The 22,261-nt window shown below is 42.4% G+C and overlaps 1 protein-coding gene across 1 annotated transcript in view; it reads left to right on the top strand.

Moving 5' to 3' along the window:
- Positions 1-20,879, top strand: part of TRABD2B (TraB domain containing 2B) — a 295,290-nt gene extending 274,411 nt beyond the window's left edge. The window contains exon 7 of the mRNA XM_054834247.1: positions 19,833-20,879. Coding sequence (XP_054690222.1) covers positions 19,833-20,055 — 223 coding nt within the window. The 3' untranslated portion in view covers positions 20,056-20,879. The remainder of the gene's footprint in view (positions 1-19,832) is intronic.
- Positions 20,880-22,261: the final 1,382 nt, after the last annotated feature.

The raw sequence follows: 22,261 nt of genomic DNA, 5'->3' as shown, positions 1-22,261 counted from the left end.
TTTTTAAGATTCTGGCATATCTGACTTTCAATCTTCTTAACTGTGTCCTGGGACTGAAATGTTTTAACATCTCAGACTGCATTAAAAACAGCAAACTGAGGCAAAACAAAGTATTTAGTTAAGGCCTCTCTGTGAAGAGAATGGAGGTAGTCACCTTTCCGTGGCCGTTCCAATCTTGGTCCGAGGTTAAAAACTCCCATTCAGTGTTCGAATAAGAGCCTTCATGTTTGGCCAGGGCTTCTCGATGTGTGCTTTTAGGATTCGTGGGCAATTTATTCTCCCACCTTTAAAACTGGGAAAGCCCTTAGTGCCTTTATCCAGGCCAAGTCATGGGCAGATAAACAGCCACAGTGTTTATAGATCTCCTAACAAGTAACAGGAATGAAATAATTTGTTGGGAACTGGCTGCTCGCCTATACATGTAATGATTGTCTTTAAGCATTACTCTTATTCCCATTTTCTTAGCACCTAAATTCCTTGCAAGTAAAATAAGTCAGAGTCTGTCAGAGGCTTCTCCCTTTACTAAGGAAAAAGCTCCACATATTTGTGTTTGGGGACTTTTTTTTTAAATTTTTATTCATTCTGTTCAATGAAGCAGTTGCCTCGTTTTTGGGTTTTTTTTTTTGGTAGTGTATTGTATTCTCAGGGTGAGTGATGTAAGGGTTGTTACTAAGTTGGTGCATATTAATCTTAACGAAGTAAGGCTATTTCTGAGGTTAATGCCAGCCTTGGTAAGAAGGATTCATGTGTTTTGTTCTCAGAGTGTGGTCAGTGGTTGGATCCTCTCCACAGAGGATGTTTAAGCCTGAACTAAGAGGCATTTGGTTCAACGTAGCTGATTGCCTCGAGGACAAAGGACTTTTCTATCTTTCTTCTGCCTGCAGGCCACCGAGTCATGATGTCCCTGCATTTCACAAGGGTGTCTGGTCCAGCTCACCTTATGTGTTACACAAGTGAGGTGCTTGAATAGATCTGATTTGGGGCTGGCAGTTAGGTGCAATCCTCCTGCCCCCGTCCTCTCTATCCGGAAAGGATATTGGATATTGGGCCTGATGTGGCTGTGGAAGTGTGCAGCTGGGGGCTTAAAGCAGTGGTGCTTGCATAGCTTTGGCAGACTTTTGTGCCTTTTGCTGTTTTTATTTCAGCAAGAAATGTTCCTAGGAAAAGTATTTAAAAGGGTACTTCTCCAGGTTAGAGTTAAATTATTCACTCTGTGCTCCTGTGAGATTTCATCTGAATCAAAACCTTTTATCCCTCTACTTCCATTTCATAAGGATGGAGATTCGGATAAGGAAGCATAAGTTTCCGCTCCCACCATGCTGGTGATGAACCAGACGCTGTGTGTCGCCTGCCTTGCTGAAAGATCCCAGGGAGATATTAGTGGGAGATCACAGCCCTAGAAATGAGGAAAGGCTGGAAGAAGGGAAGTCTGCCTTAGTGCTTTCAGATGGTTTTAGTGCTTCTACAGTTCTGGAGTAACTTCTGGTGTTTTCCTGGAAACAAAATAAAAAATACAAACTGTTCAGCTAAATCAGAGAGAGACTCAGAACCAGCTTAGTTTCCCCATAAATTGGATGGGGTCTCAGCTTTCATAAACCAGCTGCTGCATATTGTGCTCTTGGCAGTTGGGTTTCATCAGCATTAATTGCAAGCTGGACCTTGCACAAGGCAATAAACAGTGAGTTCTCTCTAACTGGTTCATTTCGATTGGCAAGAAAAGAGCAGAAATGTGTGCCTGTCACCAGACTTTGTAGCGTGATCATTCTTGGGAAGAAACAGCTAGGATGGCTTATAATATGGGCAATGGAGTCTTACCTGTGAAGGAGAGAAGCATGTGAACTTATATTGTGTTGCCACAATAATGTTCACCAGCACACAACAGTGAGACTGTTAGCATTCATTTTTGGAGGATAATTTGTGTACTAGAAGTTCACTCTCTGGCCTGTCCCATAGATCCATTGTGCATTTGCATATACTTAAATTAGAGCCCCCCCCCCGTGTTCTGTATGGACTGAGGTCTCTGCATACAGTATATTACCTTGAGCTATGGCCCCATGTTTCCAAATCATTCTTCTTCCAGTTTGAGTTTCCCAATTCATCTTTTGTTACCTGAAACTTGACTTGTTCACCTTTGAGACAAAGTAGAGGGATTTAGGTCATTGTTATGGCTTTTGGGTGAAAGCTGCATAAAACTCATTGTTTCCATGCGAGGTCTCCAGAATTCAGCTGTTTGAGCTGCCTTTCAACCTGAAAAGTCAAAGAGAAATATACAGGTGGAGGACAAATCCAGGCGAATTTAAACCAGATTATTGATTCTTGTATGAACCTCATTGAACTGTGAAATGACTGTGGTTCATACAGCTCTTTCCCAAAGCTTTATTGACCATGGATTAGAGGACTTTATGAGCCATGAATTGCAGGGCTTTTATGGACTATGCATTTCTAGGCTATCATCTCATACACTTCCATGGAAATCTTGGGGTGTTTTTTTAAGCTACCAACACAGAAACAAAGGAAATGAACACAGGAGAACAATCTTAAAGGAACATCAAAGGTCTGACTCCAACCTATAAAAGCCAGGAAATCCATAATTAATGGTTCCACTAAGATTTCAGCTCACACAGTTGTTCTGGTCTGATCTGAGGTTATAGCTACAATCTGAAATGGCCTCGTGAAAAATGAGTCATCATTTAATGTCACACATCATTATTAGTATTTACTTTCAGTTATACCTTGAAGATAGTCCTTTCCTTTCTGTTCTGTCTTAACAGCTGAGGCATTTGAGTTGGCACCCCTTAGTGGACGCTGTTTAGATTTGTGTGTTGGATGGTTAGTACCACTGTGGAGGATGAGAAAGCTTCAGCTCTGTCTTCTCCCTGTCTTTGACAGACCTAAGATTTGCTGATCTCCTGGGTAATCGGCTACACTGAAGGCTATTAAAAAATAAAAAGTGCTGATGAAATGTGTGGTTTCCTCTCCCTTCTGGCTACATCCCCCCAAATCTAAACAAAAAGAAAGTCCTGCCTGGCTACAGTTTGTGTTTGAAATTGTTTGTCAAGAATCAAAATTAAATGGAGATTTCAAGTAGCAGGATTTTTTTTCTTTAACTACTTGATTTTGCAGAAATGTGCAGATCTGAAATCTGTCTTTTGGAGGAATTTGAACTTAGACGAAACTTAAACCCTGGCTAGCTCCTGTAGCCAAAAGCCAGCTGGGGCAGCAGGGAGGGGAGGCAAAACCCTTGGGCTGGAAGGCTGCAGTTTGGCATACAGAGTGTGTTATTGTTCCTGTTGACACTGTGTTAGCTAAGCTTCCCCTTGTAATATACATAATTAATTACAGATCATTCACTGGCTTTTCATGATGAGCTGCTCAGTAAATTGAAAGAATAGAGAAATGCCTGTGACGTTTCAGAGGAGTCAGTGAAGGCCAGATCAGGATCACACCTTTGTTCTAGCGGGCAAATAGTTTAAGGCTACAAACAAAACCTGCCCAAGAGAAGAGAGAACCTCTCCCAGCTGAGGGGGTTATAGCTCCTGCGGCCCTAAGGCAGGCGGGAGGAAAGCTCCTGGGAAAAGGGAGGGAGGGGAGTTAGTAACTGGGAGGGTGTTTCAGGAGGTGTGGGGTTTGGAAGGAGTGATGGCAGCTGGGGGATGTGAAAGAGAGAAATACAGCGGTGGGAAAAAAGAATTAGAGAGGATGTAATGGGCAAATTCAGAGGTTCATTCCCACTGCCGAGGAGGAGATCTGGGTGAAGATGGTGTTTGGAAAGACACTGAGGACGTACCGATGCTTCACTTGCACAGGAAGGAAGTTAAATGAGAAGAACTGTGATCAGAAGAGAGAAAAAGAAATTCTTGTCCCAGATGTAAGCTCAGCTCTGCAAAACGTGTCATTAGTGGGAAATGAAATGAATTCTCCCTGTAATTGGAAATGGCATTTCTCTGATAGCCCAGTGCTGACTATTCAACCCCAGATGAATGCAATAACATCACAAATATCAATTTCTTTTGGAAGCAACAGTTATTTTAGGAAAAAAAAAATGTTATACCAGTGATGGATGAAGGGAGACAATGTGTAATAAACTGCACTAAGTGTGCCTGTATAGAGTGAACCTTATCAGTTTGGATGGAATTTAAGCACTTAGCCTGTTATCCTTTCTTTCAAGACAATGCAGTGATGGAAAACAGAACTCTGTCAACTCAGACAAACTTTTAATTTCACTTAACTGCATCTGAAAGGTAAATTTCAGTAAATGAATCCAAATTGCTTCCTTCTCACAACACACGGTGCTGAAATACAGTACTTAACTTCATTAAAGAAAAGGCTGCTTTTCTTTACAGGAGACCTAGACACTTTTGAAGTCTAACAGGTAAATTGTGGTCAGATGATTTCCCTCCATATGGTAGCTTTGAGCTTGAAATTCCCATCACTGGGGCCTTGTTTGTTTAAATTACTCTATCTGCCTCCCTGGTAAGGGCACTGCTCAGAGAGTGCATGCCTGCTGATGCGCATGGGGAGGGGGGATCACTCCCTCCCCTAGCCTGTCTCCGTGCAACCAGGTACACAGTGACCACCACTGCATTTATTTGCCCTGTGTTCAACCAAGGATGAGGATGCAGCTTCAGGACCTTTCTAACTTGTTATAGTGAACCTGTCTCCCAAAGGGACGACTTCAGCAGCCATGAACAGCGGGAATGTAGGTGTGTTGGAGTCCCACCTTCCCTTCCTTGTCACAACTCATTGCTGTTTGGGGCTTAACTGTGTTGTGTGGCCCCTTGGCTTTCCTCCAGCACTTCTGTCTACCATTTCCTTCGCTGTTCTCCTGGCAGGATTTCCTTCTCGAGAAACTTTCATGATCACAGTCCCTATCAGTGACTGCCCCCGGTCTCCAGGGCATGGCATAGATGTATCTACTCATCAGAAAAACCTCAGGGTTTGACAGCTTGGGTACAAGACCCTTCTGTCACTCTGAGTGGTCTCAAAGCATCTCCTGGACGAATGTTCCCTCTGGGCTCCTTGGTGGAAGTTGAACCTTTATATCTTGAACAGACCTAAAATCTGCTCTTAGTTTGCCCAGGTTTTTTATGAACTCTGGTGGATATACAGTGGCCAGAAGATGACATTCTGGGCAGTGAAGCAGTGCATCAGCAGGTCCTTCTCTCTCCACACATTTCATGCCTCTCTTGAACATGCAATCTTGCTTCTGTGAAGGTGTCCTCAGATACTGCATTTTCCCCTTAGTTTCTGTTTCCATTTGATCCCCCTTTAAGATGAGCAGCTGGCTTGATGCCTACTTTAAACAAGCACCGCCGCTGGCAATTCTTTCATCATGCCCTTTGCACAGCCCCAAGTATGCAAGCCCTTCTGTGGAAGTAAAATAACAGCACAGTATAACTCAGTGCAGTATAAATGAGAGGTAAATCTCTTGACTGTAACAGATGATACAGTGATGACATATCCTCCCTCCCTAGATGGTTTTTATTGAGGCTTCTTGGATTATCAGGTTGGTCAGAGTGCACAGAACATATTAATTAAAGCTGTGAAATCTTGGCTCAGCACACAGCTCTCGTGCATCGCAGTAACGGATGGTAAATCCTGACGTTCGTGTCCAAAACTCTGGCATCTCCATGCTAATAGACCCTCCCTGTCAGCTGGCCATGAGTGATAACTTCTTTCCCCTTGGAAAGTCAAAGAGTTAATTTGTTATCCTCCAGATGGGGCTGAAAAGATGCGCAGCCACACTTTCACCTGCTAGACGCACAAAAAGATCTGTATGCTTTAATTTGTTCTGTTGTTCTCTATAACGTGCTGCCACTGGGTGATGAAGCAAACACAGATAAACTTAAATAAGCAAAAGCCTTGCGTATTTACTTTCACTATCGCTTAAGTGTCTCACCACCGGTATGGGCAATTAATATGAAGCAGTATGCAAACCCTATTTTAATGAAAGCTATAAATACCTGAAAATAAAATCATTAGAGATAAAGAACACAGAAGTCTCTTGGAAATAGAGACATAATTTATATATAGATTTCAATTTTATTTCATGAAACTAAATTATCTTTTGGTAATGCGTTAGGTATTTTATTTTTGTGAAATTTAAATCCATCATGAATATTAAATCCATATTTTTGAAGGGGAGCAAGTAACAAAATTGGAGCACTCAAAAGCTAGGATTTTTGAACAGTGAGGTATTTTTCAGCACTGGATATCCAAGAGCACTTTCTGTTCCTTCCTCCTCAATGCTGATTAAGATTGAAAATACAATGCAAGATGTTTTATGCAACCTATTAAGAGCTTTCTCTTCCTTTCTTGTTTTCTACTTTTCATTTTGGATGTGTTGAGTAAAGGTAGTGTATATTATATATTTATATCTGCCCCAGATTGGTGTATTTCTGACTTGGGCTGAACATAGCCCTGCCATTGCAAGCTTTGTTAAGCCACCTACGATCTATCTGATGCAGCACAAACAAAATGTTTGCTTAGGATTCAGTTTCAAGAAGGAGCAGCTGCTGAGTTATGATAATCTCTTCCTCTGTGATGCACATCCCTGCTTGTTCTGCTGTTTCTCAGCCAGCACAGTCTCGTTTCCTCACCCAGTGCCAGGACTCCTCTTGGTTTTGGACAACCTGTTAACTTTTCAGTTCCATGGTTCTCCATTTCCTGCTTAAATTTTCTCTTTCTCCAATACTCTTTCTACCTGCCCTTTTTAACTCTGGCTGCATGCACTTGGCATGGGCCCTGGAGCAAGGAGTAGGAAGGGACACCTCCATCATCTCCATCTTCATCCCCAGACTGCTGCACTCACCTCCGCTTCTCTGATATCACCTTTGTGATTCTACAAACACTTCACTTTGCAATCAGTCCACACCAGCGAAGTATGGGGGTTTGGAGCCTACGGCCTTCAGCAGAGCCTCTTTGAGATGGGGGCATGTCTCACTTGTATCTAGCACATCTTTGTCATCTGGCATTACCGCAGACTGCATTCTGCAGGAGGCATAGCTAGGCATCCTTCTTCTTCATTTTTTTAACCAGGAGGTAGATCTCCTCCATGTTAGTTCATCTTCTTTGTTTTCCTACCATTTTCACACAGATGTATGTGTGGCCAAGAACACTGCAGACTGGACAAGACAGTCAGCATTGGCTTCATTTATTCTTTGCTAAATTCATGGACATCGTACAGCAGTCCAGGCTCCTTCTGCTCATGTTTTTCCTTCTCTTGACAACTTGGCAGCTTTGAGGGCAGTGTCTGTGATAGTGGCCAATGCCAGGAGTGTTGGGACCCTGTTGGGGATAAACTGTGGTCTAGACATCTACAATAATAAGTTGTTAGCAAAATCTTTATGCTTATGCATTGGATCATTTTTTTTTAGTTCTCAAGCATCAGAAATGCACTTACAGTTGCCATTAAGCTGAAGAAAAGGTGCCTGTGGGTATAAACGTAGAAGCAAATTTATTTTACCTACAGCTTTTTTTAATGTTAATATTAAGCTACCATGGTTGAATAGGTTAGACTCTATTTAAGTCTTAAGATTCCCATCCACAACTACTGAGTCATAAAAATAAGGTTTCAGGACCGGACCTATAGTACAAAGTGTCTCCTGTGGAGCAAGGCAAAAAAGGAGGGTGCTTATTCCACCGAAAGAGTTAACACTAAGTGAGTTTGACTGTCCTCTGTGTTAATGCGAGGCTTTTTCTCCAGCTATTTTTAGTCTGTTCCAGCAGTGTATCCCACTGTGGTCTGGTATGCAAGAGCTTTGCTGTGAGGTTTGCAAACACTTGTATTTCTGTTGTGAGAACAGAGCGTTTGTGTGTTATTGGAGCGTGTGTTCCTTCGGCGACTGAAAGGAAGGGCAGACCGTGCATGTGATCCATGCACATGTTTATTGTTGCCTGTGAATAACCATGTACAGCAAATGGGCTCTGGAAGAAAGCTTGTTAGCAGATGTCGTCATGGCCCTTCCAATTTATAAATATGAGCCTTGACATTTATATTTTCCATATCCAGGGCTTTCACTAGCCAGATGTTCTGAGGGTTGGCTCCTTGGAGCCTTTAGCTATGACTCCTCATGGTATGTTGTCTATCACAGACAAAAAAAATAAATCTGTATTTCTGGTTCCTATCAAACAGATAAGAAGGAAAAATGCGTTGAGTACTACCCGCAGGTAAAGGGAATTCCTCTGAATCTGAAATGCACTTTAACACAGCTCTACAAAACTCTTTCGGTTCGCTCAGCTGAGAAATGAGGTTGTCTGGTTTAACAGGCAGAGAAAATTCAATACACAGCAGCACTTTTACCCTGCTGTTTGGGGGTGGGCGAAGAGTGCGGTTGGTGTTAAACTTGCGAGGCTGACTGCAGTTCAGACACTGTAAGAAGTGCTGAGTGGGCTCGTGCCCAGGGTGAGTTAGATTCCTTAAACACAGAAGTGGGTAGTAAAGCACCTGCACTCCCTAAATTGCAATTCTTGCTACAGAGGTTTTCGCTTTAGCAAGTGTTGTGTTTTCCCTATTGAGCGGGGTGGCGGCCAGCTCCACGTTCAGACTCCTAACTTACAGCACCACTCGGCTCGCAAAATGTGGCTGTTTCCATCTTCTTCAGAGTGAACTGAATTGCTCCCTAGACTGGTACAGCCAGCGCTGACCCTCCAGGGAGGTTGGACCCCGGGGCACGTGAGGTTTGGAGCTCTTGGGGTCAGGAGCGAAGTGCTTCCCCACTGCTCGGGCTGTGGAAGCAGCAGAGACCCATCTGTGCCATGGCAGCTCCTTGCACTGCACCCATCAGGGAGAAAAGTTAACAGAGTCACCTCAAAAGCTGGGTTTGGGTTGAAGATGGGACCTCTGAAAGGATACTGCCTGCTGTGTTAATGGCTATCTGCCTCTCTGCCCCAGGGATACGCAGATGTTTTGACGAGCTCAATTACTGTCTGAAAGCCAGAACAAACCTTCTTAAACACTACAGCCCTAAGTTGGACTTATTATATATTTGAGCGATCGTCCTATCTAGCAGTATCTAAGCCCCAAAAGATTGTAAATCTGCTGTTCCTCAAGGTAAAGCTTCAGACTTAGCAAAGCTACATAAAATCCATAAAATGTAAAAAAACTTCATCTTCCAGTGAAGGCACTTGAGTTTCCGTAAAGAAAAAAGAAAGTCTTTAAAATTCAGTGGAAATGCAAACACACAACACTGTCAATGCTAGCCCAAAGGAAAAGGGTAAGGGATATAGGATTTATTTCTGGTTCTGCTATTCCCCTTCTGAATAGTGAGTTTCATGCCCTGTGAAATTAAGTGAAGAAAAGTATGACAAGGAGGAAGATGACATGACTGTTGTGGTGGGCAGCTGCTTTATAAGAGGGGGTTAACCACAGTTACGCTGTGGTAGCAGGTTTCTCTAAGAAGACAGATTCATTGTAGAGTAAAACAGGAGGAAATTTGATTCCCTGACGGTCTCAGCCATGCGGGCTGCGCTGCGTGCTGAAAACCCAGCAGGACCCCAAAGGGCTGCTGTGGTCTAAGTCCAGTTACTCACTGGGATGAAGGCGAAGTAGGATTTATTTATATTCATATGGGTTTAATGCTGTAAAAGCTGGGTTCCTGCAATTATGAAAATGCCAGGTCGAATTCTGATTTCACTCAGATCTCCTCTTTACAATTCCTGAATAAATTAACTGAACAAAGTAAGCATTATACCTGGGACCTGAGCCCGCTACGCTGGAAGGCGAGGGAGCCAAGCCTATTGCTTGTGAGCTGCTGGGTGTCAGGGATGCCTCACCTAGCACTACCGTGGAGAGACGTGGTGTGAACCATGTTCACAAAGGCTCAGTTCTGCAGAGACCCTTCAGGGTGCGGGTTATGACACTTGGCATGGAAAGCCTTTGCAGCCTTTCCAGCCCTGCAAGCCAACAACCAGCTTTTTATGAGCCACCCGTGGCATCTCTGGGCTTTCAGAGGGTTTGCAAGTGCTTGGCAAGGAGGAGGAGTTTCTGCTGTGGCTGATATGACTGTAGTTGCTTTGCAAGCAGCAGGAGGAACTCAAACCTCGTGGGCAATGCAGCAATTTAATGTCCTTGGCATTTCTGCCTGGTAGCTGCGCCCTATGAACCTTTTTTTATTTTGAGAGTGAGTCTGTTGGAAAGAAGAAGAAGCTGGTGCTTTTGTTCAATGGAACAAGCTTGAATTTAATACTGCTCCAAATAACAGGTTCAAAGATCTGACCCAACCTTAATTAGTCTTGCTAAGAGAGACTCTGGAAAAATACAAGCAGTGAGCAGGAAAGTGAGCCCATTGAATTAGAGAGAAAAATGTGATACAGACTAAGGGGAGAGGAAAACTGTTATACGAAGATGGAAAAAGAACTGGGAGAAGGAAAAAGAAAATTAAAATCAAATGGAAAAATGCAGTATATTGGACATCTATTTAAGCAAGTTTATATTTTAGTTGTTCGTTTTGCTCCTTAATACATTGCACAGGCATCTTCTTAGCTGAAATAATTGTGTGTGTTAGAGAACAGTCTTGGAGAAAATACTTAATTTGACAGGATGTTTTAGGTATTTCACCGCTACTGGCTATTCTAAATCGTTGTAAGATCTGGAGGGGAAAGTCGATATCTTTTACAGTGTTTAACAAGAAAGTGACAGGGTCAAATATATACATCTCTATGAATGTATGTGTTCCCCAAGCGTAGCTAAACATACATGGTTAATTCTGTGCATTTGCAAAAACTATTTGCGCCATAGAGCCCACACAGTGCCAAACAAACACTTGAGTGCACATAGGAGAGGGCAGGCTGAGTCGCTCTGGTTCTAGTTAATTGAAAGGTTGAGACCAGGACATAAAATATGGATTACAATTTTGACCACCCCAAAAATTCTAGTTGTTTTGCATATGGGGCTGTGTAGGTGAGAGCGGCAGTTTGCAAAATACAGACAAAAGATGGATATTCTGCTCATGCTTGGGATTTGGTTCAAAACTATCTGATTGCAGCACCATCAAACGAACTCTTTACATGTTGTATATCAGCAGGTTGCCCAAAAATCTTCACAGATTGCATCACTGGCAAGACTTTTACAATACTAAGCTCATCTGTGTATTCATCGTTGATGTTCTTGCTTACTTTGGCTGTAAAAACTGCAATCATTATCTGTCCAACAACCAGTGAAACAAGTACTTGGTTATTTGAGCCATGATGATGAGTGCCTTAATTGCACATACAAATCAGGTACACAGCCAGATGTGTGCAGTGGGTGGGGGTGAGGTTGGGGATGTTTTTGAGCCCACATCACTATTTAGACTATCATGAACACATCCTGGCTCAGATGTCGATGCAGAACTGGTGAAACAAAGGGCTCTGAGCTATCCCCTCTTAGCAAGGGCCAGGCCCTGGGTAAAACTGGGATGCATTATCCCAGCTCTGTGATTGCCTCGTCCCAGTGCAGAATCACAGGGGGATATTCTTAGGATATTAGAGAATCATCAAAGCATTTCTTAGAAGGGCAAAGGAAAGAGCTAATGTTGTCATCTCCTGCCTCAGACCACCCAGATACTCTGCAACAAATCATGGGTCTTCAGCTACAGTACCTTGAATTATTGTTCACAGGGATTTTAAAGAATTTAATTTCTTTTTTTTTTCTCTTTTTTTTCTTTTTTCTTTTTTTTCCTTTTTTTTCTTTTTTTTTTTTTAAAGGAAGACATGTAGTTTCCTGACAGGCTGGTTTTAATAAGGTCAAAATCTTTGTTGTTGCCAAATCAGAGAGGAATATAACATCTTTAAGTCATTAGATGGGAATGGGGTAATTACTCAGAGGGTGTGCTTCAAAGGTTATTGGTTTTTACAACGTTCTGTGTTTTTACACCATTCTGCAGTTGTCTGGAAAGGAGCGGCGGGCCTGATTCTGCCGCTGCCACATGTGTGGGTGCAGGAATTGTATTTGCAGAGTTTTCCTGACGGATTGAAAAGGCGATTGAAAAGGGTCTTCTCTGGGGATGGAGGAAAGCGAAACCTGACTGAGGGGTGCAGGAAATTGTCCCACACACTGAAAGTTCACTTCAGAAAAGGGCCCTCGGGCTGTGCTGGAGTTGTTTCTCAGCTGCTCCTTCTCTACCTGCTAGATGCATCCTCGCATCCACCTTTGCATCACTGTGTCTCCATGCATGGGGAACCCTCAGGCTGCATTGCTGTGACAGCACACTCCTCTCCTCCTCTTTCCGCTGCCTCTGATGCAGCAGTCCCCACTGCCCCGTCCCTTCCTGTCCCATCCCCGTCCCCTCCTCTGGCCCCACAGCAGATGATACACTTTGCCTTAACAACATGACCCACCTGTGGCTTTAGGATGCCCCCGTAGTGCTCAGCGTCGCTGCAGGTCAGTGTCACTCTGGGGCTGAAATTGTCATCACAGAGGTATTTTGCAGGTGGCCTGGGCAATCGGGACCTGCAAATCACAGTGAGAGCCTGCAAAACGCTTCACATTGGGTTAATGCCGGTGGTGTCACACTAACGCTTCAAGGTCTTGACTCACATCAGAGTCAGGGGAGTAATACAAGTAAAGTGATTTAATGAGGTTTTGATGGTTCCTCAGTGGGTGACATGAGGATAAAAACCAAATCTCCTGGCTTCCAGCCCATGGCCCATCCAGAGGGGGTTAAAACTGCACCAGAAGTATTTGAGCTGCATTTCAATGTCGAGTGTCCTCCTGCTTACACCATCATGGCTTCCCTGGAGCTCCTGATCCAAGTGAGCCACCCTCTCCTTCTTCAAGACCCCAAAGAGGGGACAGCAGGCTGCAGCCCTGCCGTGCCCGTTGTTGGGAGCATCTACAAGACTGCAGAGGGGAGCTGCATCCCCACCAGCCGATGCTTTTTGCGCTGCAGAATCAGCAGATTTCCTCTTCCCCACCCTGCAAACCCATCCCAGTTTAGAAACCCGTCCTTATCAGTTAAAGCCCTCACTGGGGCTAGAGCTTGACTGGGGTTCAGGAGACCTGAATTCCAGAGACAGAGATCTTCAGAAGCAGATCATGTCGCCTACCTTAGAGACATGCCTCTGAGGGGATGGATTGTCCTCTGGAGCTGTTTTGTTCCCCGCAAACCGTCGTGGGAATGCAGCTGAGTAGCTCTGACTACAAGTCTGCATCTGAGATAGCTATAATTAATCCCACCCTTTAAATCCTATTAAAGGCCAGGGCATCTGAAGGACTGCCCACAATTGTCCAAGGTGTCTCACATTGCTTCCCTTCATCCCTCTAAGCATCCCATCCTTGCGTGCAGTGTCCTTTTCCCCACCACCACCTTTCTTGCACTTCAGCACATGGTGACAGTGTGGATTAGGGTCCTGACATGCCTGTTCACAGCTTTCTGTCCTTTCAGAGTCATTGCCTGGTGAAACTTGTGCTTCCCTTTCCCTCTTCTCCTTGACACACTCTTCTTTCTCCTAGAGATAAGCCATGGCAGACACGGTCCTAACAAAGAGCAGGGCTGGGGGAATAGACCTCTGTCAGCGGACATGCGCTGCCCTTTGCTTCTGTACGGGGGTCAGAGGCTCACAGGTGCCCCCTTCAAGGAGGGGAATTGCTCACTGTCGGTCTCTAGAGGAGCCAGACTGTTGAAATAAGGCTGGATTGGAGCTTGACATTCCTCTCAGGTAGAAACATGGTTCCCATTTGAGTCTCGTCAGAAGAAAAGCTCAGATCGACAGCGATGGGTTGTTGAAATGCTCCTGATGTTGTTGCCTGACCCCTTTATGAGTAGCGTGGCTGCAGCTGCTTCCCTGTGACTCTGTGGCAGTGCTGCTCGCGGAGAAGGTGGATGCTTGCGGTGTGGAAAATGGCCAAAGATCTGGGCTTCCAATAACCCTGGGGTAAAGGGAAAATAGTAGAGATAAGGCTCTTTGGCTCATCCCCTGTCTTCTCCGTTGGCCACAAACCAGTGTGTGATATTGCTTACTCATTCAGACATGCAAAGGCAGTTTACTACACTACTGCAAATAAGTAGTGGCCTCCTCTGGACCAAAACTGGATTCCTTAATCAGATCCAGGTTGGGTTTTTTTTGGTGTTTTTTTTTTTTTTTTTTTTGTAATGAACTGAACCTTGCGAAAGCATGAGCCTCTTGGCCTTGATCCCACAAAGGGCTTTAGGACGTGCTGAGTTGTAGGTATGTGAATACTAGCCGTTCTGGGAGCGCTTGTGTGCTTGCAGTGCTTAGCATCCTGCTAGTCTGGGACCAGGAGACTCAGCATCCTGCAGGATTTATCCCTCAGGCTGCAAGAGCAGTGTCCGTAAGGAAGGCGGTGATGAAGAGATTGATGAAGCTTGAGGGGCACGGAGAGCCTATGCTGATCTAAAGAATCCCTTCCAGAAACACATCAAATACTGATATGAAACTTTCAGGAGATGGGGACTTCACATTCCCTTTAAGAGGTTACTCTAGTGGTCTTCACAGTTAACTTCTTGTGACTTTTTTTTCTAGTGTGATTTTTTTTTTCCCCCCAACATACTTTTTTTTGTCTTCACTGAGCACCGATTCTTTTCTTTCAAATGTGTGGTCAGACTTCTTGCCAGCCAGCTTGTTTACATACTGCAAGGGGTTGGTCCCAGTACTTTAAGCAGATGTATTTTTCAAAACTTGATTAATAAATTTTGGTGACATAAATAGGTCTGGTTAGTTCCAAGAATAATTGTCTTCACTAGCAGAACATTATTTCTGATCACCAGAAAAATAATGTGATCAACTCCTTTCACATCTGTTCATTAAATGAAAAGGAAAAAAAATAGGGCAAAATTTGTTTGAAAAGAAACAGGAAACATATGCTTAATATCACTTAAAAAAACCCTAGCCATCATAAGGTTAACATCAAATCACAAATGCAAAACACCCATTATTGTATTTACTCAAAAATTTTCTTTCCGTTTACTAGCTCTTTAGATTTTCAATTGAAACATGCATTTTTTCAGGGTTCAATCTATGCTGGCACATTGTCTTGATAAGCTTCTTTCATCAGATGCTATTGTAAGAAAGGCTGCCTGAGTCCACATTTGTTTACATTTATTAAAAATAGTTGTCATGTGTTTATATAGCTCCTTTGATCCAGAAAAATCCCCAAACACTTTGTAAGTTATGCTTAAAAGGGTCACTTCCTCCGCCCTGAAGAGAAACCGTGTTGGGACTGTGGCACGGCAGCAGATTAAAAAAATGCATAGAAATATCACCGTAATTCAGTCGGTCCTCATCCCCTCAGGGCACCGTCAGTTTTGCATGAGCTCAGAACAGTTACGGGGACCATAAAGGCAGTTTGTACTTTGGGGGCAAAAAGTAGTGAAAAGACCATCTTCCTAGAGATTGCTTTTTTTTTCATGCACTTTCTTTTGCTTTGCAAATAACGAAACAGTGGTACCTGCTGCACAAAGCATAGGCTTGGCAATATCTCAGCTAGACCTGATATTTCCAGTTTGGGGCATCTGACTCCAGAGAAGACACAGATCAGCTCAGCAGAGCCAGGGTAAACAGATGAAAGGGTGGAGGGAGACCACCTGAAGACTTGCGGAAAAAGGCAAAGGGAATTGTTTGTTTAAAAGGCAGGAGGCTGACATGAAACATGGTTAAGTCTTCAAAACATGTGAAAGGCTGCTGAGAAGAGGAAAGGAATAAACCTGTCCATGGGGACAGGAGAAGTCACGAACTTGCACTGTAGCAAGGAACGTTTGGTGAAACATTAGGCAGTAATTCTAGACGTCAGGAATGGTGAAATGCTGGAATAGATGTCTGCAGAGACTCTGGAATTGCTATCATTGTAGGGTTTTTTTGAAACTGGATTAGACATAAATGTCAGAAGGGGTTTAGATCTTGTTCCTGTCTTTGGGACAGATGGGCCAGAAAATCTCTCCTGGTCCTATCTTCTGTCATTCTGCTGTGGTGTCACATGTGGTCAGATGAGCCCTGCTTATATGGATAAATCAAGTCATGCTAAAAATTGGTTTGTGAGCTCCTTGCAAAGTCCTTGCCTGCTAAACCAGAACAGAAATTCCCCCAAAGGGTTGCATGTGTGTTTGTTTTATTTTTCAGTTTTAAAGTCCTCCCAAATCATCAAGGTGCTTCAGCATGCCCCTAGCACAGAGGACTCGAATCATGTAATTCAGTAGGGTCTGTTCACAAAGCCTGTGCCTGGGGCCCCATTTTTTGGGAAAGTTTTACACGTTCTAATGATGGTAAGACAATGTATGACTAATGCACTGATTTGAAAAACTGCCCTATTATCTGATCAAAAGTACAAGCTCATGAATATGATACCGCAGGTCATTTGGCTAAAAGATACCTGGAGTCTTCCAAATTTTTAAAACAATACCATACACAGAAGCAAAAAATAGAGTTATGAACAGTGGAGACAGCGGTTGCCTGTTCACCACAGATCATGTGGAATGTTTTATTAAAGATATTTTTATCAGACACAAAAGACTGAAATACAGAATATCCTGGGTTGGCAAGAGAAGGCGTGATAATAATTTAGATGATTATCCCTCAGATCTGTGATGCATTTTTATTAGTCTCTATGTTCATTTCAGGAATAATCAAAACCTCCCTGAGGACAATGGAAGGTTTCCAGTTGAGTTCAGGGGGGCTTTGCTGCTGCTTTCATCCTTAGGGAAGGTCCGAGGGTCAGTGAGATCCTATGTGCACACGCAAACATGCTCAGAGGGAGTTTGGAGAAGTCATCTCCTGACACCAGGGCCACCTCTAAGATTAGGTTGTAATCTAACCTGGCTGTCTAGGGCCCCTTTCTAACCCACAGGAAGAGTGAGTACCCCCTGAAGACCTGCACTGGAATGAGGTGGACCACCTTCTGGAGAGGTTTCTCTCCCCATTTGCTATAGAAACAGCCTAGTTACAAACTTGGACCAGAGGTTTTACAAGGAGTTTTGTAAAAGGGTTCATTCTCTTTAAATATCTCTCAACCACCTTAGCAGTCGGCTAGAAGTAGAGTTGCATTTAAGAAAATGTCTTATATGGATAAACTGTGATTCATTTGCTATTAGGATGCTTTGTACATGTTAATGGAAACACACTGGTCTTCTCTTGTAAAGCGCTTAAGGATTTTTTTTAAAAACAAAAAACCCCACCTAATAGTATTCATCTTAACAAGGAAACCTTTATAGAAATCTAATGGCTTGAAACCAGACCTCACTGACTGAGGAGAAGAGTGTTCAAAAATTCTCAGGTCTTTTGACAGGAAACCCTGCAATTTTAAGTAAACTGTAGGGTGTTTTTTCCCCCCAAAAAAGACCTGTTTTCAAGGGAGAAAAAAAAAGCAACAAAAAACTAACAAAACATTTCTGGCAGTTGACCAGAAAATGGAACCATCATAAAGAAATGTAAAATGTTGATTTAAGGCTGCTTTAGGAATTCCGTAGAGGTGGTTGGCTGATGAATGGGCTCGTGATTCTTTCATGGGTTCCCTGGCCAGCCTATGTCCCCCATCGGACATCTCACACAATTATCCCTGAGGTGCAGAAAGACAGTTTGCACAGGGGACATTTTAATCTCACTGGAGGATCAAGCCCATAGAATGTGTCAGGAGCAGGATATACCCAAAATGCAAGTCTGAATGGTGTTTTGGCAATGTTTCTTAAATTGAAATTGAAAACCAGACCCTCCTTGCAATTTAATTTAGGGCTAAACTGTGTAGTTCTGTAAAGTGACAAACAGTAACCAAAAGGTGAGTACAGGCACCTACCCTTACTTACCTTAGGGAAAATTGGTACAGGGGAAAACCCCCAAATTGTGATCCCACTGTCAATGTTGCCAGACCTGTGCACCACAGCATCACTCAACAGGATAAATGAGATCTGGATCGGAAGTTGGAGCACGACTGCATTTCTGTTGAATTCCTCAGACCATGTAGTATCTAGTTTTGTCAGAAATACACTTTAATGGTGCTTTGTGTTTGCCATTGATACTGGGTGTTAGGTATATTACAGGAGCTTGGATAGACAGTGCCTAATCTGGTATCATTCTTGCCGGCACTAAATTAACCACTAAAAAAAGCTGGACAAATTTGAAACAGCGGCATTAGCTTATCCCAGATCAACTCTTTGTATTAACTGCAGCAGTTTTGATGCAATATAGCGGAAGCTCTAAAGCTATGTGTCTTCTATCATCAGTTCAAGGCATAAACCAACCACTCATCATGGGAATTTAGATAAGAGCTTTCTCCGACAAGGCTTGATTTCAGAATTTTCCATTTACAGCAGTTTGTTCCTCTGGAATGAGCACCGCTTCTTACTGTCAAAGACCTAATACCGGTTAGATGGATTATCTGCTCCCATGGAGCAATTCCCATGTCTTGAATTCTAGACTGCCTTTTCTTTTTACTCTAATTCATTGCACGTTAGTTAAGATCACTTCTAGCTACAGAACAACTATCCCACCCAGAAGATGTGGTGACAGTGTAAAGGATGAGGGAAGAAATTAAATTAATTATCCCAAAACCCAGGGTGAAGCATAATGTACAGTCATTGTCTATTGGTTTTGATTTCAACCTGGATGCGTGTTAAGCAGTGTACTCTTCTGAGTGGACTCTGATCTTCTCAGTTTGTGATTGACTCAACACATTTGAAGCATCTGAGCTAAAATATATCTTGTTATCACTTAGACAGAAAAAGACAAAAGCCTTCAATGCTACTAAATTCTGTTTCTGTGCATGAATCTGGAGCAAGGTATTGTTCCTTCTATCTGATATTACGCCACACATAGCCTGTTTTCCAAGGTCAAGATCTCAGATACTGTAGCTAAATATTTATAGGACTGCACAGCTCCTAACCCATTAAAAATTATTTGATGGTCATTTTCAGTGCCTCCAAATCCCCTTTATGGAAGATTTAAAAAGTAACACAGAGAATATGCAGGTATTAGTGTCACATCTTGTTTTCAGGGGAACTTGCCTTTTTTCTCCTTGCTCCACAGGAGAACGTGTTGTTTTCAAGTCCAGAATCCACCTTGCGCAGTCTGCATGCTCAGTTGTGCTGCTCTGTGACAACTGGTGCATTATGGATCATCCAATAAAGGATGCAATGGAAGCATTTTATGACATGGAGATTACAACTTGAAACTTCCAAATCAATTGTAAATGGATCTTTTTGACCTTCAGTGTCATGGGAATCATGATGAATTCCAACCTGCCCATTCAAATCAAAGTACTAACTCAAGCTACAATCGATAAGCAATCACACTGCTATTGAGGCAAATCCACAGACAGCGAAACTTCAGAGTCTGGTTTTGGTATTGTGATTTGATCCACAATGTCTTAAAGCCAGAAAAAGAAATGAAGCTGCTTGGTGTGCCTAAGGTTATCAGATGTGTAAGGGGATCCTGGGAAATACTATATGACTTGTGAAACATGGGCAGGACGTGTTTTGTGGCGTTTTGTATCCAGTCCATGGGGAGTAAGACACGTCTCTGAGACATGACAAATTTTGACACCTTTGGTGGCAAGAAGGTGCCTAAGAACATAAGAATGGTGTCATCCTGGGTCAGCACAAAGATCCATCTATCACAGTCTCTCATGCAGGCCAACAGTGTATGCTTAAAAACATGAGTGCAATAAACTAGATATATCAAGAGTGATCCTTCCTTTGGCTATATTCTGCCAGCAGCCAGAAGCTGAGGGACATCCCGAATCAGAGCTGTTTCCAGACCACCACATTTAGCAGCCCCTGGAGATTTCCCTGCATGTTTAATGTGTGCAAATAATAATAATAATTGTGATTGTCATTGCTGGTGTTACTACCACCTAGGATGACAGCTCACAGAGTAGTTTAATTTCCTTCTCTTGTGTTTTCTTTTAGCACCACCACGTTGCCTTCCTATATCAGGATAACCAATGGCTACATCACAGTCAAACCTCCCATTTGGATTTCAAACCGGCTGGATCAGAGACCACGTTCAGATCGCCCATCCCAGCCGCAGCCCACAAGCTCAGCTTCAGCCAGCCTTTCATGGCCATCAATAACTTCTCCTCTCTGCGTGGCCATAGCAACTTTGCTGCTGAATCTACTGCAGCCTTCCTGACCACGTTAGTGTCACGTGCAATCCCTTGGAATACAGAAGAGAGATAATTTATGAACGAATTGGAGGTTATGACAGCAACGGTTACAAACTGGACCTTCTCAGTGAATCAGTAGTGCCTTCTAGCTGATTTTGTCTCTTTGCCCAGATACATTTTGAAACTCTAAAGCTTTATTGTAACACTGACTTACATCTTCTTTTTGTAGAAGGATCTTTATTTCCCATAGTGCTATGGGGTTTTGTAAAATATACATGTTCATATAAAGAAAAAAAAAGGAAAAAGAAAAAATGTATTTATTCAACTGGTAAACTTATTTTTTTCTTGTTCTATATGTTAATAACATCCCTATTAATCAGTAGCGATGGTGAAACAGATAAATTAATATTTTCTATATTTGTTTTCTAACTGACAACTCTGCAAATGTCTGAACTGACACCAAATGAACGGCTTCTTTGTTTTGTTAACCCTTTTTACAGAAATTGTCCAATGAGTACATATCTGCTGAACTTATTTTACTTTTTTTTAATCTCATTAGCACAGCTTACACTGAATAAAGCAGATCCTGCTCTCTGTGGCCTATGTCCATTAGAAAGATAGGTGCAATCTTAACTCAAGTTAGCTGCTACAACCTAAAATCCCAGTTATTTTTATATGACTTTGTAAGTCATTAGTCAAGATAACCCTCTAAGTTCCCCTGTTGTCTTTAACTCAACTATTTAACTTCTTTAGAAATTACCAATTTCCCTCTTTGCCCTAGGATTAATTCATTAGCTAACGCAAATTAAGACACCTTTTTCTTAATAAAAAAAAGTTATTTTAAAGTCTGGATTAATCCCACTGGAATTATTTTCTTCTCTCCCTCATCTTACATAAACACAAGCCTACAACATTTCCCAGCGTAAATGAGAACAGAACTAGGTCTGTCTGTAGGGTAGTATATATGTAGTATCCTGCTAATTTGTAGAACTTCTTTGTTACCAGTTGTATTAATGCAGATGGACAACCTGGAGGGCAAAAAACATCTACAGATTCCTCTTCATCTTGCAATGATGATGCTTAAAGCCGATATCTTCGTGTTGAATTATGACTTGTCCAAAATCTGTTCAAGACCACAGGAACCAAATTAACCCCTGTGTCACAGAGACATGTAGAACATTCCTCCATTTGTAGACTATGGCACCTCTGTTGACTTAGATGGAAAAGTTATGACACCTCACACTCACTGAAAAGTTTGCTCCCTCTCCAAGCAGCTACTGTTCTTAAATGCAGTGAACAACATCTATGAGGAAACCCCCCATGCCCATCTTAAAACTATCGTGTTTAATAAGGCATATTGATTTTTTTTTTCCCCTCAACAAAACATGATGAGAAATCACTTTGGATACAAGAGTTTCAACCAGAAAATTAATTTAATTGAAATAGCGTTTTTTCTTTCTACATCATCTACAAACCAAAAATCAAAAATATGTGATGAAAACATCTTAGTTAAAAAAGAAGACTTGAAAAACAGAAAAATACAATGCAAACTTTTCTTTGTGAAAAAAGCAATGCTTTTTCACTGAAAAAAAATGTAAGATGATGATGATGATAATAATACTGATCAAAGTCTGACTGAAAACAGTCATGTCACTTTCTCACCAGCCCTACAGCCTGATCTCCAGGCCTGGAGATGATTCCATGTAATCTTCAAGTCTCCACAGTGATAGATGATTTAGGATTCACTGTTTGTCCTTGTACCAGTTAATTCAGGAAAGTAGGTTAGAAAGTAATTAGACAGCAAAAGGCACATGGTTTTATTTGAAACCGTGATGAAATACTGAATTTTTCCATCATGCATCCCAACCCATTGCCTTGCAAAGGACAGGGACAAAACAGGTAACGTCTTTTTGCCTTACTGCATGTCATGACCTGCAGCCTTTGCTCTGTTTTTGACAGAAGGTTGTGCAGGTTTGTGGTCAATTTATGTGGGTACAGCAGCTACCCCTATTTTTTTCAAGCACAACAGTTGATAAGGCTGAATGGAAAACTTTGAGCTTTGCCCCAAATGTGAGCTTTGAGCATGCCCTGTGCATACTTTTATATTGTGTATTTTGGCTAGCAGAAGATTAGAGATGTTAGTTTTGGACAGAAGCCATTCACTTTGCATAATATTTATTGCACAGGGCTGGATATTGGAAACATTTGGAGAACTTTCATTTCAATTTTATT

Source organism: Grus americana, chromosome 8 (genome assembly GCF_028858705.1).
Source record: "Grus americana isolate bGruAme1 chromosome 8, bGruAme1.mat, whole genome shotgun sequence".
Classification (NCBI taxonomy): domain Eukaryota; kingdom Metazoa; phylum Chordata; class Aves; order Gruiformes; family Gruidae; genus Grus; species Grus americana.
This window is presented reverse-complemented; position numbering and strand designations above follow the sequence as displayed.